We start from the raw sequence: 26752 nt of genomic DNA on the forward strand, positions 1-26752 counted from the left end.
TATCTGGGAATTATGTGCTGCCTCCGGAGCCTCCAAAGTCTGACATCAGCAAGGCAGAGGAACAGGGGGAGTCTGTTCCCAGTGCGCACATGTGCAGAGTTGCCAGAAGGAAAGAACAGTTAAGACAAAAGGCGAGACTTGGTAGTAAGGCTTGGAGATGACTGCCCCCTCCCATAAGAAATAAAGGAGGAGCAAAGGAACATGAGCCTTTGCAGGAAGCAACTTTGTTCATTCTGGTCAGTTTAAACTCTGAAGCTCCGTTTTGACTCTGTGCTCCGTTTGACCTTGCAAAGCTAATTGGCAATTAGGTCTTTGGCAGCATTTCAAGGGAGATAAAGGTAAGTGCTTATCAGCCTTATCCTGAAAAACTGTAGCAGACTTCTGCTGGACTCTTTACATACTATTTGGGACTCATTACGGACTGTGAATGAACATAATTCACAGCCGTTGAAATAAAAAGAGGGTTTTTGGGACTAAGCATGTGCATTTTACTATCTCAGGAAGCCTAGATCAGAACACTCACAAGCTCCATAAGCCATCCCCTAAAAGACCAACCCACTTCCATCCCCTATATTCAGTAAATCAATATATAATTAATTATTATGTAGGCAATTCCTAGCATTTACTATCTCCAAGTTCCCTTTTTTAATGAGGTCGCCTTACCCCATGGCAACATGTGGGGTTTCATCAGAGCAAGCATTTCTGAGGGTTTTACTGACCAAGCTGTTTTCGTTACCTGATCCCACCCCACCCCATGAACTAGCAACTGGTTGCAAAAGATCTGAAAAGCAAAAACAAGAATTTCTGGCAAATGCAAAATTTTTAGGGTCTTTTGGACCTTTCCTTCACTAGGAATTTCTAAATAAATCAATATTGGTTGAACAACAAACAAGAATCCATCAAACTTTCAGATATCCAAAAGAAACAAAGGAAGAATCCAAAGGGAATTTTGCTATTCTGCTTTGAAAATTATTTCATAGCAAGGAGTCCTGGAAAGTATGTTCAAAATAAATGATTTTGTTATATACATACCCTTTTGGCTAAATGCTCTGGTTTTGAACCTGATAATCCACTCAAGATCACCAGAAAATGAACCAATAAATGATCAATACATTAGTCATTGCATTGATGAGAGAGGTCTTATTTTCTACAACATCAATTGCTCTGGGTAGAAATTTATCAGAATTCTTCTTGGCACAAATTATTAGGGTTGTGTTTTTTTTTTTGCCTGAATGATGTGTGAATTCTATTCCGTATTCCATCATTCACAGCTGTTCTATTCTGTCATTTATTCAATTATTCCATAAAGTTGCAAAGGACGATGTAAAATAACAACACCAAATGAAACTATGGAATGATTCACCTCAGCATCTGAAGAATCCTCCAGTTCGGTAAGTCTTCCCAATCTGGACTTTTTCTGATTAACGCTGGGGCTTCCAAGAAGTTTCACTAATGACCCAAACAGTTCCTGGAGGAAAAACCCCACACACAATTACAGATAGTCCTTGACTTATAACAGCTCATTTAGTGACCCACCAAAGTTACGACGGCACTGAAAAAAATGACTTGTTTTTCACACTTAGGACTGGTACAGCCATCCCTACAAGAACTAGTAATTTCAGATTTTGCATTCTAGATATAGCAGTTTGAACCTGGAACAAGACATCTGTGCTGCACATTTAGCAATTTCTCCAGTGGAAAAAATTAATCAAAGGCAGTTTCTATCTATTATGCTGCAAAGAGAAAAGGAACTTACATAAAAGACCATTTTTACACTCTGAGACTGACACAGCGGAAAGTTTTCTTCTTCCTTAGAAAGAACATACAAATCTTAAATTATTTTTTCATTTTACTTTATCTCTTTTTTAGTGACTAGTTTAAACAAAAGGATCGTCTCCTGATCTTTTCCCCTTAAATCCATCATCAAAATGAAGCACAAACATGCTTCCGACTATTCCATTCGGCACTAGGACCAAATAAAGATATTTCCTAGACTGCTCTAGCTTTTAAATTTCCCTTTTCTTGAAGCTGGGACTGAAATTTGCACCTAAGAAATGGCACATTGAATTCTCCATTGGAGACTCTCTTTTACCAACCAAATGTAGGCTAAATCTGACCAGAGAAACAGATAGAATATTTATGCTGATGAATAACATTAATATATTTTGTTGGGTGTGTTTTGTGACAAAGACCCAGCTTTTATTATTTATGCTGATTTTTGGCATTTAGGATCTTAAGCAGAGGTGGGCTTCAGCCGATTCAGACTGGTTCAGGAAAACTGGTTGCTAATTCTGCCCAGTTCGGCGAACTGGCTAATCCTATCACTGGCTGACCCCAGCGCATTTTTCAGCAGTTTTGGGGCCATTTTCCAGGCCATTTCTGATTGTCCTTTGGGCCATTTTTAGCTGTTTGGGGGCCATTTTTTGAAAATACAGTTGCCTTTTGGAAAAGCACCTTTGGGACATCATTTCAAAACTTCCCAGCCAAGATTCCGACAAGCAAAATCAAGGGGAAAAGCCACATTGGCTTCATGACCACAAGATTCACTTAACAACTGCAGAGATTTACTTAACAACCATGGCAACAAAAGATCATAAAAATGGGCATTTAACAACTGCCTTGGCTTAGCAAGAGAAATTCTAGTTCCAGTTGTGGTCATAAGTCAAGGACTACCTTTATATTTTTAGATTGCCTTACTACTATTCCTATATTAAGAATCTGGTCACATTTGATGCAGCCGAGAATGCACAGGGGACATTTTCCTAAATTGAATTGGTACCCTCCATAAAGAGAATATCTATAATCATACTTCCACAGAAATGTTTTCTTCTGCTGGCAGACAATCCATATTTTCTTTTTCATCATTGAAGAAACTGACTTCCTGGTCTTCAACTGACATTGTTGCTTTTTTTATCTCAGTGTGTATGAAGGCTCCATCATTTTCATCTGGATATGTCTGATTTGCTAAATTCCCATCTGATAGTAAACATTCAGCACTGTGATCTGAAAGGCCATCATCTCCACATACCAAATCTCCAGCCATTTTTTCATCAGCTACACACACCGGAGCGTTATCGTATCGAATTTCATTGTTTTTTAGCAGGAACCAAAATCTCTCTGTATTTTTACTGCTATTCCTGGTATTACCTTCCTCCTCTTCCAGGGTCATTTGATCTTCACGGACCTTTTCAGTTAATGTGTTCAGACTGAGACCCTTCATTTCCTTTATTGGCAGCTTAATTTCACTCTTGTTCAACATTAGAGTCTGTAGGTCTAATTTAAGATTGATTTCTGAAAATGATGAGAGACGTTCAGATACCTGGCATCTGTCTCCTTCAGGAGATTTTTTATCAGTCAAGATCATTCTGCTAATTGATGTTTTGGAGAAGGTGTCCCTGCTAAAGGCAGGGATCATTTCCTTACTCTGCAAAGCTCCTTTATCAGAGATAGAGATGGAATGTAGGCTGCAGGGTTGGGTTACATCACTAATAGTAGTTTCACTTGAACCTCTTGAGAGCATTATTTCCACATCTTGATCATCTTCTGATTCATAATAGGCACTTTCCTTCTCTGTTTCTTTAACCACATGGCTTCCAGATTCCATACATTTTTCAATTGTTTCAAGACATTTAGTATTCATTTTTTCTGCGTCAAAAATCAGAAGAGAAGCCTTTTGAAAGTTTATTTTCCTTTCTTCATCTGTTTGGGCATGACAAGGACCCATTACTGCATTTCCATGGTTTGGTTCGATAACAGATAATGTTGCAAACAAACTCTGATCACTCAAGGCCAAAAATTTGGAAGATTTGGCTCCATTTCCAGATTTTCTAAGGTCACAATCTGAATTTGTTTGCCCAGGGTCCAATTCTCCAGAAAATTCCCCTACTTCCATAGAGTTATCTACCTCTGTGGTGCCTCCCTCTGTTGTGTCCTTTTTTTCCTTTTCTACCAATGCTCCAACATTTGAAATTTGAAAGGACTTCTTTAGCGTGGGAACACAATTTTTATCCAATATGTCATACAGTGCGACTTGCAGTTTTCTAAAAGCTGGAAACTTCTTGTGCTGTGTTGGTGGTGCCAACTGCTTTCCACGTGGAGCCGTTAAATAATAATCATGCTTTTCTTTCCTTCCACGGTTAATGTTTTTCAGCAGTACAAAGGATGCCTTTATTATTGTATTCTGCTTTAGAGATTTATTTCGGCTTCTGCAAGATGTTGATAATATTTCTGAGGTCAAACCAATCTGTTTTCTACTGTTTTCTTTCTTTGTTCCTGCTTTTTCGGAATGATATGTTGTAGATTCCATTTGTAATTTCACCAACTGATGCTTTTCGTAGAAAAGGTTCCTCAATGTATTCTCTCCTTGCAAGGCAATTGCTATTTCATGTTCTTTTCTCTGTACAATCCTTCAAAACTATGGATTCTGTATTGTGAAAAGAAGAAAAATCAAACACAGATACAGCACAGTCTTTCTCCCATTATTTTTATCTATTTTTGCCCCCTCCCCATCATCTTTACCAGCTGAGGTTAAAATCAGAGCCAAGTATTTAATGAGGGTTTAAATGAGGGTGCATTATTTCACTCTTTCAGACTCTTTTGGTCTTAAGATTTTTTTAAAAAATTTCCCTACTTGCTCCCTTCCCTTCTGCAGACTGCAACAAGTAACTCCATTCAGTTCACTACTTTGCTTCCCTCTTAAAAGGCAGCAGTTTACAAGCAAAGCATATATCACAAAAGAAAAACAAATCCAAGGAAAATATACATTATTTAGTGTTTAAGAGAAAAACAAGATAAGCAAATGAACATTTACATAACATTTTAAAACTGTTAAGAATCCAAACACTATGTGTCCCTGAAGAATGTTAATTATTCAAAGGAATAGAATAGAATAGAATAACAGAGTTGGAAGGGACCTTGGAGGTCTTCTAGTTCAACCACATAGTCAGGCAGGAAACTCTATACCAGCGACGGCTAACTTTTTTGGCTCGCGTGCCATAAGGGAGAAGCGCAGGGGAGGGTCGTGCGTGGTCATGCCACACCCATAATGCAACATGCAACCCCCTAGTGCACATGCGTGCAAGGGAGGCGCTTCCCCCCCATTTTTCCATGCTTTTATCACCCTCCCCAGGCTACAGAGGCTTTATAGGTGCCTGGGGAGGGCACAAATAGCCTCCCCCACCTCCCTCCGGAGGCTTCAGAGACGGAGGACTAAAAAGACCCTATGAGCAAACCGGACGTCACTTCTGATTTGCTCGTAGGTTTAAGCCCTCCGACCCTACGAGCAAATCAGAAGTGACTTCCGGTTTGCTCATAGGGTCCTTTTGACTCCTCCAGAGGCTTCCGGGAAGCCTCCTGAAGGTCCCTGATGAAGCCTCCGGAGGGCTTAAACCGACCCTACGAGCAAACCAGAAGTCCATTACCGAACTTTCGGTTTGCCCATGGGGCCAGTTTTTTGTGCTCCGGAGGCTTCAGGGAAGCTCCTGAAGCCTCCGGAGGGCCCCGGGGGGGGGGGACTCTGTTCGCCCTCCCCAGGCTCCTATAAAGCCCCTGGAGCCTGGGGAGGGCGAAAAATGGCTTTAAAAAAGGGTGAACTCAGATGGCCAACTGACAGGGCAACGCCTTGCATGCCCTGACAAATGGCTCCGCGTGCCACCTGTGGCATGCGTGCCATAGGTTCACCATCCCGGCCCTATGCCATTTCAGACAAACGGTTGTCCAACATCTCCAACATCTTCTTAAAAACTTCCCAGTGTTGGAGCATTCATAATTTCTACAGGCAGGTTGTTCCACTGATTAATTGTTCTCACTGTCAGGAAATTTCTCCTCAGTTCTAAGTTGCTTCTCTCCTTGATTAGTTTCCTCCATTGCTTCTTGTTCTACCCTCAGGTGCCTTGGAGAATAGTTTGACTTTCTCTTCTTTGTGGCAACCCCTGAGATATTGGAACACTCCTATCATGTCTTCCCTAGTACTTCTTTTCATTAAACTAGACATACACAATTTCAGCAACCCTTCTTTATATGTTTTAGCCTCCAGTCCCCTAATCATCTTTATTGCTCTTTTCTGTACTCTTTCTAGTCTCATCATCATTTTTACATCATGCCGATCAAAACTGGATGCAGTATTCCAAGTGTGTTATCAAGGCATTATAAAGTTGTATTAACACTTCACATGATGTATTTCCCATCCTAAATTCTCAAAATAATCCTTCCTTATTAGGCCATCTTTTTCCATTCTCATCCACATACATTCAACTATAAAATACAGAATAACAGAATTGGAAGGGACATTGGAGGTCCAACTCCACTTGAGCTGAAGACCCTACAGTATACCATACTGGTCAAATGGTTGTCTTAAAAAATATCTTCTTAAAAATCTTATCTTAATCTTGTATTTTCTGATTCTTATCCTACCTTTATTACTTTTTCAGTAACTCAAGGCAGCATACATAATACTCCTTTATCTCCTAGTTTTCCTACAACCCTGAGAGGTAGATTGGGCTGAGAGAAAGGAACTGACCCAAAGTCACTCAGCCAGCTCTCATACTTAAGGCAGTGCTAGAACTCACAGACTCCTGATTTCTAAGCCTGCACCTTAACTGGCCCAAGCTAACTCTCAAAATCATCCATTTTGCTTCATCACATTTTAAAATTCAGGGATTGTAGAAATTAGAGATTCCCTGCCATTGTTAGACAGCCTGATTTGTTAAGCTTCAATTCCCAAGAAGGCTGTGAGAATCTGGAAATTCTTAAGAGTTGGTCCAAAATATCTGAAAGGCAGTAAATTAAAAAACAGCTGTTCTTAGCAGTGACAGTCTGGCATTATATAGTTTTGAATCTGTTTCCTGGAATAAATTTTGTCTATGAATAGCATTGTTCTGATAAATGAAAATAAATACAGTTATAACCTGCTAATCAGGATTCAGAAAGATCTAGAAATTCAAGATATGGGAATTATGGGGGAAAAAATCTAATACTAATGAACTATTTTATTGTATGGAAATGACTTATAACCAAAATAGTCCTTCCCAGTTTTGATAAAAAGCAACCAAAAGATTTGATTGCATAACATCATTTTGCAGTGTAACTTTTTCCCTACTAAAATCAATATCAACATTCCAATCCCAGGTACTGTAACATTATTGTCTACTATGATTCTACTAGAGCTTATTTCTCTCCTTATGTTTCCTGTGGATGTCAACTTCCAGAGTTTCTAGAATAATGTTACTCAGTACCCAAAACTTTGACAGGTAGACCTCAACTGCCAGAATTTCCCAGCCAGCATTGTTTGCAACAAGATGCATGCTGGCTGGGAGAATTCCGGAAGATCGAAGCGCACCCATCTTAAAGTTAGGAGGTTGAAAAACTGTCCTAGAATGTAATTTTGCTGTTTAAAATATTGTATTGTTTTCCTAATCATACATTTTGCTTATCAAGGCTTTCTATGCTTGGTGAGATTATCACACCCTCAAAATATATATAATTGAAACATATTCCTTTATGCCAGTGATGTCAAACTCACATCATATGATATATTGGGATTCCCCCCCCCTTTTGCTAAAATGGGAGTGGGCATGGCCAGCGCATGACGCATCCAGCCTATAGGCCAGGAGTTTGACCACCCAGCTTTATGCCAATCTTCCCCATTGAAAAGATGCCTTCCTTTCACAGGTTGGATTACATTCCCCACTACTCCCCTCCAGCATGTCAAGGACCAGTGAGTGATGAGATTTGTATTGTAAAGTTGAGAAAGGAAAAGCTCATCTGATTCATTTACTTGATTAAAATTGTACTATTTTTTATTTATTCCTCTATTGAAAATGTTTCCTAATTTCAGCACATCCTTATTATGATCAACTCCTAAGAAAAGGAAAAAAACGTATTTTTTTTAATTGAGAGAAAACGATTGAGGGGGGGAGGGGGGAGGTGAAATTCCTTGTCTTTTGTTACAGTCCAGTCCAGTCCAGGCACAACTGGTGGTGTGTTTGCTCAGTGTGGAAAAGTGGGAGTCTAATTTACGTGAGAGACCTTTAAGGCAGGGACTTCAAGTTGAAGTCCACAAATCTTAAAGTTCCCAAGTTTAGACACCCCTGCTTTAGGGCGAATTTTAGGAAATACTCTTACTTGCTTGTATCACCAACCTTTCGCGCACGATCAGCTGGAAGAAAAACTGAGCCAACCCAAGGACTAAGCAAGAAGACTAAGCAACTTAACGTTTAAAAGGAAGGGGGGTTAAAAACATCATCGGTTCTAAGGCCTGGGCCAGGTCGGGAGTCCTCGCCCGCGTGTCTTTTCCCACGGGTTAAGGCGGATGCCCCTCTTTCTCATTTGTCCCCGGGGTCTCCACGACCACCGCTCGGGCTGAGGCTGGCCCCACCGAAGCCCGGGGAAATGGCGGATGCGTCTCCTCGCTGGCTTCCTTTCCAATGCAAGACCACCAGCCGAGCAGGGCCAGGATGGGACGCAATCGGGCGGCTTACAGGCTCCTTCCCAACGGCCGTGCGCTCCAGCAGTTAACAACCCACGCGCCTCCTTTGCAAAGGGATTGGGAGCCTACCTGCGAACGCCCCGCCTACTTCCCTGGGCCCCGCCCACGTGGGGGGACACTCGCATACCGAGGTTAGGCGGTCAAAGAGGCGGAGCTTTACCGGCACGCTAGCGGGCGGGGCCTGCCCGATGAGCCAAAGATGCGGAGGAGGCGGGGACTTGAGCGCTTCTGGCCCGGCCCGCCCAGCACGTGTAGCGGACTGGCTTCTGCTTGATTGGGAGCGGCGTCCATCCGAGTGGGAAGCGGAGTTACTGCCGTCTGGGCAGGGAATGACTGACCTTGTAGTTCAACGCAACTGAAGGGCGTCGGGAAGGCTTGGCGCCATGGGTTCAAGCGGAACGCGGACAGGATCCGGGAAAGGCACCGAAGGCAGGAATGGGGACGGCTTGGATCTCGCAGTAGAGCCTTCCTAGTGGTTTTCTCCCTCTATCGTACTCGTCATTTGGGTTTAAGTATCCTTTGAATTTTGCATAATTGATGGGGGGGTGTAGCTCAGCTGGAATAAAATAATGACCTCTAAATTAGAAGATCGGGGCTATAGAACTCGGGCAATCATTCGATGACAACCAAGAGATGGGAGCCTCTCCCCCTTTGCAAGCCGAGATCTGGAAGATCCAGTTTCTAGTAAGGTGGAATATTTGGGCAGCATCTGAATGACGCAAAGGGAGGTAGGAAGAAGAGGCTTTAAGGCAGGGGTGGCCAAACTTGGCAACTTTTAAGACTTGTGGACTTCAACTCCCAGAATTCTCCAGCCAGCTGGCCTGGATCCAGGGGTCCCCAAACTCGGCAACTGGCAGAGCTGGCTGGAGGATTCTGGGAATTGAAGTCCACAAGTCTGGGCACCCCTGCTTTAAAGGATGGCTGAAACACGGTGAGACTTAGAGGCAGCTGGAAAAGAGCCTCAAAGCAGTGGGAGGTCATGGAAACAGGTTGGCGCTGCTGAAATGGTCAGGATACCCTGCTCAAAGCCTTTCCATCCATTGTGGATGACTGTTTTTCCCCTGCTAAGAGCTGGCCTGAATTGTTCATCTGCCTTTGACATCACAGCCTGTTGAGCACCAACAGGAATAATTAGGTAATAAAATACTTCAGGCCACGCACCTCAAACAAAACAAGTCTGAAAACTCTTGGCATGAACTAAGCAGGCACATTAAACCCTGATCTAACAATGGTAACTTTGAGGCAAAGATTGGTTGTTTACAACCCTAAACCACCTGCCATCAGTTATGTGGTGTGTCTGTGTGTGTGCAGCCAATTGAAACTAATTCAGGGAGTTGTTTGGTTTTGGCTTAGTGAGGCATGAACATATCTAGGTTTCTTTAACCAGGTTTTATTAGTTAGAACCGTTCAACAAAGCTTTTAAAAAAAAAAAAAAGCATGACTTGGCAAGAGTATTTTCAGTGGCCCAGTTCATGAGGCATGGTGAGATCCTTTCTTTGGACAGATTCTGAAGAGAATTAATACTACTTGATGTCTTCTCTCCTGAAAAACTGGGTGAAGGATATTTAGCTGAGATTTAGTATCTACTTCCATCTACAAGCTTGGTTTCCTAAGATATAGTTCCCTGACTTTGGCTAATTATGAGCTTATTAACAAAACTCTGAAGATTCTGACCTGTACCCTAAATTCCTGTTCTGAGATTGGCTCCTGTGAAAAAATGTTAGGTTTTATGAAAGCAGATGTTTCCAAGACTCAATGCAGACTCAAGACTCAACACAATAGTTGTGTTTACATGACGCATCAAACCACAAAACAGGTAACCACATTTTAGCTTAGTTTGTCGTGCAACCTGGCCCCTGGGGTCAATACCAGATTTAGACTTGATGAGGCCCTAAGCTATATAAAGTTTGAAGGTCTCTTATTTAAAAATTGCACAAAGATGCGTACCAAAACAATCCTTGATCACCACAAAAAATGAAAATGTGTTTTAATTACATATAAAGCCATTTTAAAACTTCACAAACATTTACTACTCAAGTACATATAAAAGCCACATAAAATTCTTTTTAAACAATCTCTGAAATTTTGGGAGGTTCTACAGATTGTGAGGCCTAAGCTGTGGTTTATTTAATTTATGCCTAAATCTCACAATGCATGTGGTTAATTCATAGCTCACTTCATATCATATTTTTGCATCAAATCAGCCCAGTAACTAAGGAATGCCCAGATCTTGAAGTGAAAGTTCAGCCATTTAAAGCAGGATGTGTTGGGGTTAACATTCAAGCTGATAAATTCCTCTGTGTAGCACAGCATTTATGTGACTGTTGTCATTATGGAACCGAATCTTGAAAAAAAAAAGATTCTGACAGCATCCAATATATGCATCTTACTCCTCAAGTAGAGATTCAGGCAGCACCAGGTACGGGCACACAAACGTCCTTCCTCCCACAGTCCTCTGAAGGACAGCTGGATTCCTAACAAAAAGGCAGTGCAGAGTCAGAAGCTTGGGCATTAAGCAAATTGATTGGAGTGGATCATTTTCTCTGAAAAGCATTTTCACCATTGGGTCTAACACAGGAAAAAATAAAAACCCCAAAATAAAAGTCTTGTATTTTCCAGATGGAGGCAGCAAACCTTCTAAGTTCTTTCAGTCTCTGGACTTCTGCCCTAACCCAAAACAGTTGATCCTTGTAACAAATTCACTAAGAAGCAAGCAGGAGACTTTACAGTAAGAACTTTATTGCACTATGTTTCAAGTGCTAAACCAGAAATTGTGCCTATTAAGCTCGGCTCACATTGAAGCTCCAGCATTTCTATTCTATGACAGAATGTGTAGCCCTGTATACCGAACTGTTCCCCCCACCCGCCCCCAATCAGTTCTGCTAGGTTTGAAATACAAGCTAATATACTGTAATACAATACAGTGAAACTGAAAGGGGAGAACAAAACTATACATAGGGAAAAGAAAAGAAATCAATTATTTTACAGGTTTAGGGCAGAACTTTAGGAATTTTTTAAAATCTGACTTCAACACATTATGCTGCAGCATTTTTCGGTCAAAATAACATTTTTTTAGGAAATAAGATCTGATTACAAGGATGTGTACTTTTATGCATATGTGTGACAGCCAGAGCAGGAAATAAGGAAAGACAGCTCTATTTTTCTTCTTCTTAGAATTATGCTTCCAGATAAACATGATCTTTCTTAAATGTAAGACATGCCACTCTGAACACTTGTATGTTTTACAACAATGTGAAAAAACAAATATCAAGGAATCTGGCATTTGGGGCTTAATAGATTTACAAACTAAATTCAGTCAAGACTGCAATCTTACAAACATTCAGGGGTGTCAGTTTCCCTACATTTAAAGAAGTTCTCAATCAACATGCATAAGATTGCACTCCAGGTCACCCACATCGAGATTTAAGTGGCGTTATCACCACAATCAGCTTTCACACAAGTTTGCCAGGAAGCTTTTAATGATTTTTAGACTCAAAATATTTAAAAGGACTACTGTATATCAAGTGATTCAACACAATATACTGTGAGATACCCTGTTGGAGAGCTGGAAGGCCTTGTCTGTGTTCACTGATAGAGCAGCTGGAGGATCCCACTGGAGCCTGATGCTGCACAAAGACTGAAGAATATAAATTAAAAATCTTCAGCAAACATTTTTAAAAGCAAAACTGAGCTGGAAGACAAACAACTCAGTTTAATTGAAGCAATTTAGCAGAGAAGTAACTTAAAATGAACAAACGTACAAGCAAAACTTCCTGCCTTTCCTAATCAAAATCAGTAATCAAAACTGAGCCCAGTTTCCCGATATTTTACATGAAGACAACAAACATATGAGGCATTGACAGTATGTGATCAGCAAGTCTCCCTTAAGAACCTGGTGAAAAGTTAAAAACAAGGCAATCAGTGGTTAAGGTGAACTCTATGAGAGGCTAAGCTGGAAAAACGCCCGCAGGCATGGGGAGCTCAAGATGCCAATGGATGGAAAAGCAGCATGAGAAGACGAGACTTGATTCAACTGTTAAGATCTCTCCAGGGAGGAAACGTACCACCTTTTCATCCATCCTGGATGATACCATAAGTTGGCATTTTAAATGTTTTCACCAAAAACATTCAGTCTCTCTCTTTGCTGGAAGATATTTTTTTTCTGCTTAAATTGCAGGAAGTCAACTTCTAACTCAAAACATTTAGATAACATGTAACTGTAGACAAATGTTGAGCAATATATCTCAGCACTGAAGACAACATTGGAAATACCCACCATCATGTAATTTGGACATCTGCATAAAAAGAGCATGAAACGTCACTGTTAAATGTATCACAGCCACCAGCATTATGAAATGAGCCCACGCCCCCAGCCTTCTTCCTGGTGCCTCTTCAGGTGTAAACTGAAAGATGCTCGTAAATACCACCTAGTTAAGGGCTTTAACCCAGAATATCAGATTTACTGACACTGCCTTTACTGACGCTGGTAAAACAACCAGTTGCCAGCAAACTTACACACATACATATATCACACTATTTCTAAAAGCACCCCACAGGGTTTAAGGCTGCTGCTCACTCACATGGACCATACCAAACTCCAATTCTATCTTCCAGGTTTCAACAAAATGAAAGAGAAACCACTTCTAAAACTAAAAAATAATAAATTCAGGCTAGGACCTCATTAGGGCTCCCCGTCCTACTCCACCATTACAAATTTCTGCACATACTCCGGTGTTCCTTAAAACATAAAATCAATTTGGTTTTCTTCCACCAAAAAAGGTTAAAAACACAGAAAAGTAAGGAAACTCCCATCACTTGGCAGATGATCAGACTAACATGAGAAGACAATCCTGCACTGAAATGTTTCGTTTTAATTTTATTTTTTATCACAATCATTATCATTAGGAGAAAGGCAGAGGAGCCCTGACTCCACAACAGCCAGGATGTCGCTCAATGCAAGAATTACAATTCCAGATTCCACAAGTCCAGAAAGACAGCCATGATAGCGTCAAAGACATCACAAAGGGACTTGGCTTATTGCACGATGCAGTGCCCGTTGGCATCTCTAAAGCGTAACCTCATCTTCGGTCGGTATTTCTCAAGATAGAGCAGTTGTTTAGAATTGAAGGCTCCTCTCCTCTTCCTGAAATACAAGAGCATTTCGGGCATTAGCATATAATTGCTGAATCCATGACTAAAATAGAACAGCCCCAAGAGTAGACAATTGAAAACTGCTTTCTTATCCAGCCCTTCCACTTTACCCCAATGACAGTAAGATACGAGACAAACAAAGTGATTGGCATATGTGCACACAAGGGCAAGTGGACCCACAGATTGTATTAAACCTGCAATTTAGTTTTTGCTACCTGCATTAATTCAACAACGGGGAAGACCCAGCAATGGGGCTGCATTGATTGCTAGTTTGCTTTCAGGTCCAAAGTGTCACCTTTAAAGCTCTTCATGGCATGGGAGCAGATTATCTGGGGAACCCCTCACCTTAATGGCTTTGGTCTGCTCTACCCACTCCAGCAGAAGAGGCCTCTGGAGATCCTGTCAGTTGAGGGATTTTGGCTAGTGGGGTCAAGAAGAACCACCTCTCTGGAACATCTTGTCCTCAAAGGTGAGATCCACTTCCACCCTTCTATCCTTCCAGAGGAGTCTTAAAGCTTGCTGTCCCAGTTGGCTTGGGGCCCTGCTAGGGATGCATGCTGCTGGAGGTGGCTGCTGGAGTTAAGAGACAAATGTCTATTCCTTTACTCTCCACACCCTTGGTTTTAACTGTTGTTAAATGTATCTGTAATGCTTTTATATCTATGCTTTTATATCTATGCTTTTTTATTATTGCAAGCAACCCAGAGTTATTTGAAGCAGGTGGCATATAAATTTAATAAATAAATTTCCTCTCTTTGCAAGGAGAAAGAGAAGTGTCCATAAGCCAAATCCAAATCAGAAGTGTTAGGATAAAATGGGATGTTTTGGGGAACCTCATTTGCCAAGCTTCTTAGAGGAAAGATGAGATAAAAAATATTTTACAAGCAAGCTGGATTGGTGAGATAAATTCCTAAGTTAAAAACATGTGGCATATTAAAAGAAATGCAGGCTACCTTTGCTAGCAGCAGCATCTTTCTTTAGTTAAAAGCAGTAGGAATTATCTCTTAAAGGGCACTTGCTGCACAGAAAACTTAAATTTCTCTGGAAAGGGTACCATTATCACCTGGACCAAAAATCTTAAGCAGGGCAACACTCCCATCCAGACTGGCCAAGCATTCCAAAGGAGTTGGTCAAAATCTCAAGGAAGCAAGACAACAAGTCAGCATTAAGGTGTTCTTTTGCCAAAGCTTGTATGTCCTTTAGGGGACAATCTCTAGTACCAGCAGAAATCCCAAACCCAAACCCTGGGAGGAAGTCTGAACTAAGGTTTTTTCACAGCTACCTCTGCACAAAATCGGAATTACTTCAACCACTGTGACAGAAACTTCCTCAAGACAAAAACTGAAATAGAAAACAAGCAGGAGGAGACGGAATACCCCAGAAGATCAACCCCACTCACTGTCTTATAAACTGCACAGCGTCCTCATACTTCATTCCACATTCAATGAGTGCAAGGGCAACCAGAACTGGAGCTCTGGAAGGGCATGAAATATTAAGACAGATTTAAAATTCATCCAATAAACATTCAGAAATAAATCCAATTAGCATAGCCATTGGCCCAAGACAGTTTCTGCCTTGCAGCAACAGAACACCTGTTCTGATCTCGATTCAAGTCCAAGTCAATGGTTTTCTGGGTGCCAAACAGAAGTGATATAATATGGTTTGTACATTTTGCTGAAATAGCTCTTTACAAATAAATGAAACATGGGAAAGAATATAAAGATCCCTTTGCTTTGTAATTAGGAACAATTTTTAATGAGCTGATTTAACACTGCAGCCCATATGGCAATCCTCACAAAGGAAACTCATGCTAACAGTTATAGACGCTCTGGGCTTCTTAACTTATCCATCCTTTGTATTACTAAGCACTCATAAAGGTATTATCAGTAAAGATATTGATATCTTAAGATTGCTATTTCACAGGCCATTAGCATAAAAAAGAAGTCTAACACCAAATCAGGCAATCCTCCACCAACAGCCCGATGCTCAACACACTAATGAAGACTAATGTGTATATTAACACTGCAAAATGTTTCACATTTGAAACATCCCAATGTCAAAATAGATATTTCAAGTTTGAAGCAGGTTGGTCTGACTCTACTGAAAATCTAGAGTGTTTCAAGGTCTGGACACCCACAGGAACCTCAGACCAGCCTTGTTTCATGTTTGAAACACTGTCACACCTCTAGTAACAATACACACACAGGAGCACCTACTGAGTGCAGACATGTTATCTAGAAGTGTAGCTAAACTAAGCTAAATTATTTTCAATTATTATTCATTTATTTCTCAATTCAATGAGAATTATTTGTGTCACTCCGAGGAGTATTAAGAGGAGTATTAGGAGGCCTGCACTTTAGCACCGGCTTGATTGATTCTCATGCTTTATAATGTCCTAAAGATGAATGTTTTAAAAGAATAAATTGAAAACTGAAAGACTTTACATGGTCAAAGATTAGCTTAATGAAGGGAAAACAATGTATGTATGCCTTACCAGGACCTAGAGCACTTCTAAGGGAAAATCTCTTTACAAGAGGCACATTGCTGTACAAAATGGTCTCGTATACCATTCATTTTATGCTCAGAGGTAGGACAGAAATTTATGGAGCTGACTAGTCACTTTTCTGCAGACAAACAAATGCCTATTGACAGGCAGCTGCCTCACTCAAGAGAGACTGGGCTACATTCATCCAGTGGCATCTGACACAAGCGATAAGCAAGTTTTGACAGTATATCTGACATAAGTGGGCATCCTGTCAAAACTACAATAAGCCCGAAACGCTGTTACAAAGTAAGACCCCCTTTCATAGAAAGCCACACAAATCTCACTTTTGCTAACCTAAGCACAGCCTCACCCAATTTGCCTCTTTGCTATATCCCACCCACTTTCTCTCTCCCCCCCAAAACAGTATTACAGTTAATTTTCCTGCTTTAATGCAAGACAACGTTTACCTTCCTAATCCTGCCACGCAATGCACAGCAACACAGCAGCCTGGCTCCTCACGGAATTTGGTTTTCAACAGGTTCAGCCAATCCTCCACAATTTCACCGGGGGGTGGGGCTCCATCATCAAATGGCCAGTCCTTTGGAAGAGAAGAGGAATATCCAGTTTGGTCTGAATGGTTAAGGCACCTGGCTAGAAACTAGGAGCTCACAAGTTCTAGTCCAGTCTTAGACATGACAGCCATCTGGGTGACTTTGGGCCAATCACCAGGAGACAATGGGCTCTAGTCCCGCCTTAGGCATGAAAGCCATCTGAATGGACCAATCACCAGAAGACATGTCTATAGAGATTTTCAGTCATCCAGATCATGGTTGTCTCAAAGGTGCTTTTTCAGAAGGCAACTGGACTTTCGTCAGTTCCAAGAAGATTCCACATCCTTTTGCACTGATTCAGGTGACCCATAGGGCAGAGCTAGCCCCCCAAGTGACCTCAACACTCTCAGAGTGCTAATGACCAAATGACTGAATGTGTGTGTGTGTGTGTGTGTGTGTGTGTGTGTGTGTGTATGTGTATATATACAGACACACACATACATACACATATACATATGTGTATATACACACACACACACACACACACATTTCCACCCCCCATCACCACTATCCACTCAAAACTGAAGAAGTTTCTTGGATGAGAAATGGAAAAAACCAAAGTCCAGCTGCCTTTTGAAAAAGCACCTTTGAAACACCAGAAGACAGTCCGGCTTAAGGCATGAAATCCTGCTGGGTGACTTTGGGTCACTCCCTCTCTCTCTCAGCGCAATTCACTTGTTGTTGTTGTTGTTGTTGTGGGAAAAATAAGAGGAGGAAGGAGCATTGCGTGTTTTCACTGTCTTGAGTTATTTATAATGGCTGGATATAAATAAATAAATGTGAGGTCCATTCTAGCTGTAGAGAAGGGGGATGCCACCAACTTCCTTCCAAGCAAGCAGAACAGAGTCAACACCCCCATATCTTCAAGGCTTTCATGAAGGTCCACATGCAAATTGATGGAAACAACTTAAAACAGGAGGCACAAGACACACACGCTGTGAAGAAGAAATAATCAGGCTCTTAATTCATAACTGTGTAACATGAGGCCCCAGGAAATTTGGATGCAGTCCCGGTGAAAGCAAATACTGCTACTAAATTTGTTTTTATATACCAGAAACAAAAAAGTATTAAATGAGACGAGTTTAATCACACATGCACAAACAGATTTTATAATTTAATTAATATTTATTAAATGTAAATGAAATAACATTTAGTTTTGAATTGGAGGTCCAGAAAAGACTTTAGATATACTTTTGTCCTCTAAGGTATACATTAGTTTTATTTTAATAATGTGAAAAAAAATGCTTTCTGGGGAGGAGGTAGTTTGCTTGGTCATTGCAACATTTTGGAGAAAGATTAAGGCATCCTTCATATTCAGAACAACTCCACTTTGAAGTAGGAGTCTTAGGACATATTTCTGAGAATCTATGTAATAGTCAAACGTAAATTGAGGCTAGGAACGAAACGACTCACTTGCAAAACTGAAATATTCAAGTGCCTGATTTATTTTTCCTGGAAAGAGGCAGTAGCCGGTCTTGAAGTGAAGGAATAAAAACAAGTTTTCTCAGAAGATTCAGCATGAAAGTTGACATCCCAAAATGTCCACTGGAAAAACAATTCAAAATCTGAATGCTGGCCCAAATTTATACTTTAATAAAGTGTATGTATAAGTGTCTGTCTGTCGGGTTTCCCCCAAAATAAGACCATAACATATTAATTTTTACTCCAAAAGATGCATTAGGGCTTATTTTCCTGTTAGGTCTTATTTGGGGGGAAATATGGTACTAAATGCACCCATTTGGCTGATGATCTTAACTGGGGTTTATTTTTGGAGTATCCTGAAAAATCATGCTAGGACTTATTTTCCCGTTTGGTTGAAGTCCCAACTGAAGGTCTGAAAGGATGAAGTCCTGAAGAGAAATGACTTTCAACTGACGGAGTTGAAGGAATGAAAGTTGCAGACAGGAAAGTATCAAGATATGAAACAAGGAAGGATAGTGAAGATCTTTGAAGAGAAGGGCAAGGTCATGTAATATAATCCGGAATGAACAGAAAGCCAATTTAAGAGATTTAAAGAAAAGACAATTAAAATTAAATGACTTTAGGTAATGGAATATTAGAAATGGAAAAGAATGTGCAGAACTAGAAAGCTAAAGGAAAGTCTTGGCTAGAGTTAAAGGGGACATTCACCAGAGTTTTTGTCACTGGAAAAGGGAGACTATTTTTGTTCCAGTTCTGCAAATGAAGAAGCAGTACAAATAGAAGAAAGACTAATCCTCCCAGACAGCAGAAGTCTTTGAACCAATTTAGTCAATGGAGAAGATAATGTGTTGAAGCCTCCAGCCTAATTTAGCAGGAACTGCATATCTGAATTAATTACTGCTTGAGCAACAAGAACAATGGAATACAGTATATTTAAAATAGCCTTGTGTTTAATCAAGTCAATTAATTTAAATTAATTCAAATTTATTTCATTTCCAACAAGGAATGGAATAACTCTAGCTCAGAAGCCTATTCAGCCAAAGGAAAAAGGAAAACAGTAGGATTTGTATAACATTTTAACTGAATTACATTCTTCATTTAGCTGATAGTATTATTAAGCAACTAAGGTTCAAATGTAACCAATCCCAAACATAACCCAAAAGTGCTCTCATCCAAACCAGGGGATCACCATGCTGTCAAAGAAACCCAGGGTCTGCTTGTAACTTCAATCGAGAAAGTAGCTAGTGTAATAAAGTAGTAACAGATTAAAAGCAGGACGATCAGAATTCTACTCAGCCATTAGGCCTCCTTTCTCTTAGCTTCACTTGAGATGTAGCCCATGGGATGTCTTGAACTGCTTAAGTAAAGGCAAAGAGTGATGCACTTTAAAAGCAATGCCACAAAAAGGGTGTTGGTACTTACCTGATACGCCTCTTCTCATAGTGGTGGAGAAGTATCCAGGATGGGTTGACCTTGTCCTCTCATTGATTGGACTGAGTCAGATAAGCTCTTTGGGACACGCCCTGGTCACCAGGTACTGCCCAATTATCGACGAAGAACTCTATCCGACTCGTTGTGCTATCCACTCCAGACTTTAATTTTAGTTTCAAACCTTTATTGATTCAAACCTTCAACATAACAGTTTAACAACCAACATAACACTTGCTAGATAACGATGTCAGGGAGGGGCTGGATATTCCTTCCCCACTATGAGAAGAGGCATATCAAGTAAGTACCAACGCCCTTTCTCCATAGTGAAGGGAGGAGTATCCAGGATGGGACGTACGAAAGCCTACACGTCCCTAGGGAGGGTTACACATGAAGACAACATGGCCAAACGTATGCCTGGTGGGGCATGTCCCCCACCTTGTGAACAGCCTGTAACACCCTGCGACCGAATGATGCTTCTGCCAAGGCAAAGGAGTCCAACTTGTAGTTCCTCATGAATGGTGAGGGGGAAGACCACGTGGCTGCCCTACAGATCTCAGTCAATGAAGCCTACGTGGCTCAGGCCGTTGAAGTGGCCACGCTTTGTGTGGAGTGTGCTGTGATAGGACTCGGTGTTTGCAGACCCTGTGATTGGTAGGCCGTAGCAATACAGGTCTGCAACCACCTGCCTATGGTGGTGGAAGTCACCTTGTTACCCAGAGACCCCAGTTGGAAGGAGACAAACAGAGCTTTGGATTTCCTGTTCGGCCGGGTTCTTCTGAGGTAAATCCTCAGAGCCCTCCTTATGTCCAAGGTGTGCCACTTTCTCTCCAATGGGCAAAAGGGTCTGGACAGAAGTTGGGCAATATCAACTCCTGCGAGCGATGGAAGCAGGAGCACACCTTGGGTATGAAGGAGAGATCCAACCGTAGCACCACTCTGTCCAGGTGGAACACGCAGAGGTCCTCCCTGGTGGGCATAGCTTGCAGTTCGGATATCCACCTGGCAGAGGTGATGGCCACCAGAAACACCACCTTAAGAGTTAAAAACTTAAAGTGACACAGTTCGTAATGGTTCAAACGGAGCGCCTGTCATAGCGTCCAATACCTTGTGCAACTCCCAGGAAGGGTACCTGTGTACCGTGGGCGGTTTGAGGTTGGATGCCCCCTTGAGGAATCGCCTGACCATGGGATGGTGAGTCAAGGTCTGGGCCCTGCCACACAGAAGTACCAATGAGATGGCCGAGAACTGTCTCTTAATTGTATTGCCCGTCTGGGGAAAGTCCAGAACTTGTGGAACAGTGGTCCGCACCGGATCGTGCCCCCGGAAGTTGCACCATGCAGAGAAGGCACGCCATGTAGTGCCATAAATGCGCTCCGTGGAGGGTCTGCGGGCGGCCTGGATGGTCTGTATCACCCTGGGGGAGAAGTGGTCTTCCCTCAGGATGTTCCGCTCAAGCGCCAAGAGGTCAACTGGAACCACTGAGGGTCCAGGTGCTCCAGTGACCCCTGGCTGAGGGAGATCCTCTCCCGGGGGATCCTCCAGGACCTGTCCACCGAGAGAGTTTGGAGATCGGCAAACCATAGCCTCTGGAACCAGTGAGGGGCAACAGCACCACCTCCGCCCCCCCCCCCGTGTCTTGTACCTGGAGAAGAACCTCAGGAGTTGGGTGTTGAGGGGAGTGGCGAATAAATCGACCTCCGGGCGTCCGAAGTGCCCTGCCACCTCCTCGAAGATAGCTGGTTGCAGCCTCCACTCCAAGTTGTCCACTTCGGTCCAGCTGAGCCAGTCGGCTCTGATGTTGTCCACCCCCACTATATGTTCCGCCGTCAATGACAGAAGATTTCTTTCGGCCCACTGCCCCAGTCTTTTGGCCTCCCGCATGAGGGCCTTCGATTTGGTCCCCCCCCCCGTCTGTTTATGTGAGCCTTGTTGATGATGTTTTCTAAAATGTGCCTGCCCCTGACAGAGCGATAGAATTGTAACAGGGCCAGGCTGACCGCCCTGAGCTCCAACCAGTTGATATTGTGAGTCAATTCCGCCTGGCTCCATTGTCCTTGCACCATCTGAGCCTGCAGATGGGCACCCCACCCAAGCAGGCTGGCGTCCATAGTTACCGTCACCCGGTCTGGCATTCTGAAGACTTCGCCCTTGGTTATCGCTGGGGACATCCACCAGATCAGTGGGCGGGAGACTTCTGCTGGGAGAAGGACTTTGGTCTGGGAACAGCTCATGCGCCTTCGCTAGAAAGGCAAAAGGAACCATTGGATGTCTCTCATGTGGAGGCGAGCCCAAGGGACAATGCCAATGGCGGAGACCATGGTGCCTAAGGGAGAGCTGTCTTTCTGTTGACAGAGAAACCTTGCTTGCCTCTATATCTGTCAGGGCTCCTAGGTGGACCAGACTAGTGGAGGGGTGAAGATGGCTTTTGGCCAAGTTTACCGAGAACCCATGGTCTCTCAGTACTGTCATTGTGATGTCTAGATCCCATAGGGCACCCTTAAAGGAGGATGACTGCAACAACAGGTCATCTAAATAACATTGAATTCCAACAGGTAACTGCCTCAGGTACGCTGCTAGGACAGCCATTACCTTGGTGAAAACTCGACGGCAGAAGAAAACCCGAAAGGCAAGGCCCGGTACTGGAAGTGGTGCCCTAGGTTGCAGAACCTGAGATATTTGCGGCGTTCCTGAGCAATGGATATGTGCAGGCCTCTGTGAGGTCTATAGAGGTGAGGAAATCTCCCCGCTTAACCCCCTCCAAGATGGAATGGAGTGAGTGCATTTTAAACCTCCTATAGTGAATGAAGTGGTTCAGGAGTTTCAAGTCAAGAATCGCTCTCCAGCCACCCGAGGCCTTAGGGAATACAAAGAGGATAGAGTAATGCCCCTGACCCTGCTGGTCTAGGGGCACTAGTTGGATAGCCATGATGTCCAAAAGGTGTTGAATGGCCTCCTGCATCAGTAACCTCCAGGTCTGGTTATTTGAGACCGGGCAGATCCAGAAGAAACTCGGGGGGCTGGAAAGGAACTTGAGTGAAAGGCCATACCTAATGGTGTTCTGTACCCACTTATCAGAGGATTGGTCCCAACAGTCAGCAAACTATGCCAAGCGCCCCCCAAAGGGGGGGTGAGTTAGATCTAGCTCTAGTTTTTGCGGAAGGAGCGCCCCCCGCCGCCTCCTCTGCCCCCTCGAAAGGGCTGCTTCTGCTGCCTGCCTCTCTGCTGCCTATCTGGGTATCTCTGCCTGGCAGAGAATCCTCCCTGGTACTGCCTGGGACCTGAGTACCCTGCATCTGACCCCCTGAAGGAATTCTGACCCCGGAAGGAGGACCCGAAGTCTTATCCCCAGGAATAGGAACACCTGGGGTATGGATCCGCCCTGAAGCTGCCCTTCTTCGGAGCATTGGGAAGCACCTTCTGCTTGTCCTTGTTCTCAATCAGGTAGTAATCCAGAGCCATTCCAAAGAGGGAGCCCCCTGTGCAGGGGGCTAATGCCAGGCGCCATTTGTGGCGTATGTCCACCTGCCACTGTTGCAGCCACAGCAGCCTACCAGATGCTATGGACGAGGTCATCGCCCTGAAGGCAAACCTGGCTGCGGTCCAGGTGGCATCCGATGAAAATTGGATGGCTGCTACCAGTTTGTTGATGTCCTGGTGTGCTCTGACATCAGTTATGGGAATTTGTTGCTGCAGCTCCTGTAGCCACAGCAGAGAAGACCGATTGAAGAAGGAGGTGGTGGCCTTCACCGCCCAAGCGGCCGCTTGATGACTCCTTTGCAGGGTGAAGTCCGCCTTCTTGTCCTCCAGCTTCAGAGCATCCTCTGGTTCCCCGGGCATGTTGGTAGGTGTATGGAGAGCCATGACAGGTGCATCGATGGTGGGTTGCGACAGCACCTGAGCCATGTCCTGATCCACATTGAAGAAAGCCTTGTCCATGGATGTGGGCATGGGTCCCGCTGTGGGAGATGCCCATTGACACTTGACCAGGTCAAGAAAGGCCCTGGGGGTTGGCACCGTGTCGGCCTCAATGGCCTGCTCATCTAAGATGGTTTCTGCTGAGAATCCCTGGCGTTGAGGTGGTACTTCTGCTGCTCTGTTTCTGAGCTTGGCAGCTGTCTTGGCCTTGAAGAGAAGTGACTTGTACAAGGAGGGCTGGAATAACCCGAAAAAGGCCAGCTTAGGAGGGGGCATGCCTTCGTCTTCAGATAGTTTATCCTCTCTAATCTCGCCCTCCTCGCATTCCAGGTCACTGTCCTCTTGGGATGAGGCCGGGGAGCTGGGGGGTCCTCCCCATGGGTTTCCAGCCCCTTTAGGACCCTAGGAGGGGATGCCACCTGTGGCTGCATCTGTGGCTGTTGGAATGCCACTGCCATGCAATGCTGGAAGGCATGCATCATCAGGTCCTGAAAGTTGGGTACACTGTGGGGGATTTCTGGCTGGTGCCCATGCCCACCTGTGCAGGGGGAAACCCCAGAGGTGGTAGTCCCGTGAGCAGGGCTGTTCCCAACGATGCAGGGGAGGGGATTACCACCCCTGAGCAGAGCCCCAAAGGCCTGAAGTGTCAATAGGGATCCTTGCCTGCAAAGCAGGGTCCTCCTCGGTGGCCCCGCTGGTTGAAGAAATCCCTGGAGCCTTCCACTCTGTTCCCGGGCCTGGGGTAGTCTTTTGGCTGCCCGCCTCTTTGCAGATCCGCTCCAAAGTCTTGTGCCTTCGCTTTTCAAACTTTGAAGAGGGTTTGGAAGGCTTGGGGCCACCCTCTGCCTCTAACTCTGCCCTGGGAAAAGGTGCTTCTTCTTGGCTCTAGCCTTTGCTCCCCCCCTTTTGGAAAGTCTCTGGGGTGGCCACTGGATGGGTGCACCTCTGCCCCTCCGGTGGGGCTACTGGCCGTCGATGCAGTTACCTGGGTCCTGCTGGCTTCCTCGGAGCTGCTGGGCGCCGCCATCTTGGGTCACGTGTTTCCTCCCGGTTTCAAAATGGCACCACACACCAAAAACAAAGGCGCTGCCTTTAAAAATGCTTTTTCAAGCGGCTTGTGCTCCGAGGAGCTTTTGTGCACCCTTGCCACTGGTTTTCCTTGCCTCCTGCCTTCTTCCAATGCTGCTGTAGCCGGGCTCTCACTCGTGGCCTCTCCAATGAGTCGGACCACGTGGAAGCAGTGCGGGCACTCCACGGCACTTGGAGAAGCCACGGTTCGCCGCTCCACCCCTGTGGGGAGCGGCGGAGTGCTCTGGCACCGGTAGAGCCTCCACAGCAAAGCTTGTGCCTTTGTCTTTCTGGCTTGCCCGGCAGAAGTCCTCACTGAGTGACCCTGGTCTCACTCAGTGGCCTGGGCAGCGTGCCGCCCCTGAGGGCTTGTGGCAGTCCTTTTACCCCACCAGGGAGTTATCCAGTCCAGAGGAGGTTGATCTTTGTGGCAGGGAGGCAATTTCTCTTTTCTGTTCAGTCTTTTATATTGTTTTCCAAGATTACAGGAGATCCAGAATGGCAAACCGTCCAGTTGAGGGACTGAGTCGATAACGGGGCAGTACCTAGTGACCAGGGCGTGTCCCAAAGATCTTATCTGACTCAGTCCAATCCCCTCACTATGGAGAATTGGCCAGGTACTGCCTCCATCCCTCACACTGTTAAATTTGTTGTTTTCTGCTCCACATACAAAACACAAACTACAAAATTTTCGTGCAGATGCAACACAGTTCTAAGAGCATAAGAAGAAGGTCGGGAAGGGGAGGATGGGTCAGAATTGTCAACATCCATACATTAATGGTAGCAGTCAGGCTTACTTTAGCTAGCATATAACACAGAAGGAAAAGGGACTGATCTAGAAAGAAAGAGAAAATATGGGCACTAGTTCTCAAATGCAAGATTTTATCCAATCTCCAGAACAGATAACTCTGCAGCTTGTGCTATCGGTAGTACAAAAACAAGCCCCTAAAAAATAAGCCATGAATCCCACCTTGTTAAAACACATGCAGGGAAATCAGAGACCAAATTGGCTCTCAATCTAGGCTGATGGCATCTGGAGGTTTTCCCAGAATCTACAAGCATCTGGACACTCTGAACATCTGGACATATTGAACACATATCTCACCCAGTCCAGATGACATTCATCAAACCCAAGGCAGCAACCCAAGGTTGCTCTTCCTCCTCACAAAGCATCTGATTCCAAAGATCCCAATATACTTAGTAAAGACAACAGCCAATATAGATGGCCAGAAAGCAGATCTGCTTTAATTTTCAGGAAAACAGTTTCAAGCATTTTTTGTCAGACAAGACCAGAGTCAGATCTTATAGTATTTTTGTCCCTTTTTTCCATTCTGAAAAAGGTACAATAGATCTGAAAAGTTAACTGAGTAATTATCACCATACCAGAGATAATGGCCCTTAGTACACTGTGCCAGGTAGTGCCTGGCCAAACAAAGCAGCTGCTAATTTTAAATTTTTTAATTTCCAATTAAAAAATTAGTGTCACATTTCTTCACTTTTGTTCAGAAACAGCGAAAGAGGTGCAGGAGTGGACCAAAGGCAAACAAACTCAACACTCTAGGATAGTAAAGTTATGACAGCAAATAGGGCAGAGGGACCCACATGCACCATGAATAGAAGTCCCTGGAGATATCAAAGGAAAAACTAGCAGCCTCAATGCAGAGATCCTTGCTGTAATACATCCTATAGTTTATTTCATAAGTACATCGTGTTGTAATCACACATGAGAACAACATGTTATTGGCAAGAAGCTATCACACACTACTGCTGGAAGTTAATTCAAGCTCTTCAATGAATCAGCATCTGTTTAGAACTCAAAAGACCTTTTATTTCACAGGTTGACAGCTATATAAGACCTTTCCTGCAGCGCCTTATCAGAATGGATGTCCTGCACCAGGGGAACTTCCCACCCACAAAAAGAGGCACAAGAGCTGTGGTTCAGGGCAGAGCTACTGAAATTGAAGCTGCCACTGATAAGTTCTTGTCACGAGCCAGGAATTAAGATGTCTTTGAAGCAGCAATGGAAGCTGACTAAGTTGCAAGACTCATGAAGTGCACCCTTCAATTCTGAAGGAGACCAAAAGGACAAGAGCTGCATTCATTGCTACTAGGAATATATTTATAACTTGCTAAATTTGTTTCATGTTTGTTTTTCTTCCCAAACAGCCTTGAACTGGCTGTTAT

At 43.6% G+C, this 26752-nt stretch overlaps 2 protein-coding genes across 3 annotated transcripts in view; both read right to left on the reverse strand.

Annotated features, from left to right (window-relative positions):
• Positions 1 to 4389, reverse strand: part of SPOCD1 (SPOC domain containing 1) — a 33466-nt gene extending 29077 nt beyond the window's left edge. Inside the window, exons 1-3 of the mRNA XM_032227104.1 lie at positions 2810 to 4389; positions 1757 to 1810; positions 1364 to 1468 (exon numbers count right to left, since the gene is read on the reverse strand). Of these exons, the coding sequence (XP_032082995.1) occupies positions 1364 to 1468; positions 1757 to 1810; positions 2810 to 4306 (1656 nt within the window). The 5' untranslated portion in view covers positions 4307 to 4389. The remainder of the gene's footprint in view (positions 1 to 1363; positions 1469 to 1756; positions 1811 to 2809) is intronic.
• Positions 4390 to 11204: 6815 nt separating this feature from the next.
• The window catches only part of PTP4A2 (protein tyrosine phosphatase 4A2), a 39740-nt gene continuing 24192 nt past the window's right edge, over positions 11205 to 26752 (reverse strand). For both annotated transcript variants that reach the window (XM_032227074.1, XM_032227077.1), the window contains exons 4-6: positions 16589 to 16719; positions 15036 to 15110; positions 11205 to 13628 (exon numbers count right to left, since the gene is read on the reverse strand). In XM_032227074.1, coding sequence (XP_032082965.1) covers positions 13520 to 13628; positions 15036 to 15110; positions 16589 to 16719 — 315 coding nt within the window. In that variant the 3' untranslated portion in view covers positions 11205 to 13519. The remainder of the gene's footprint in view (positions 13629 to 15035; positions 15111 to 16588; positions 16720 to 26752) is intronic.

Source organism: Thamnophis elegans, chromosome 12, assembly GCF_009769535.1.
Source record: "Thamnophis elegans isolate rThaEle1 chromosome 12, rThaEle1.pri, whole genome shotgun sequence".
Taxonomy (NCBI): Eukaryota; Metazoa; Chordata; class Lepidosauria; order Squamata; family Colubridae; genus Thamnophis; species Thamnophis elegans.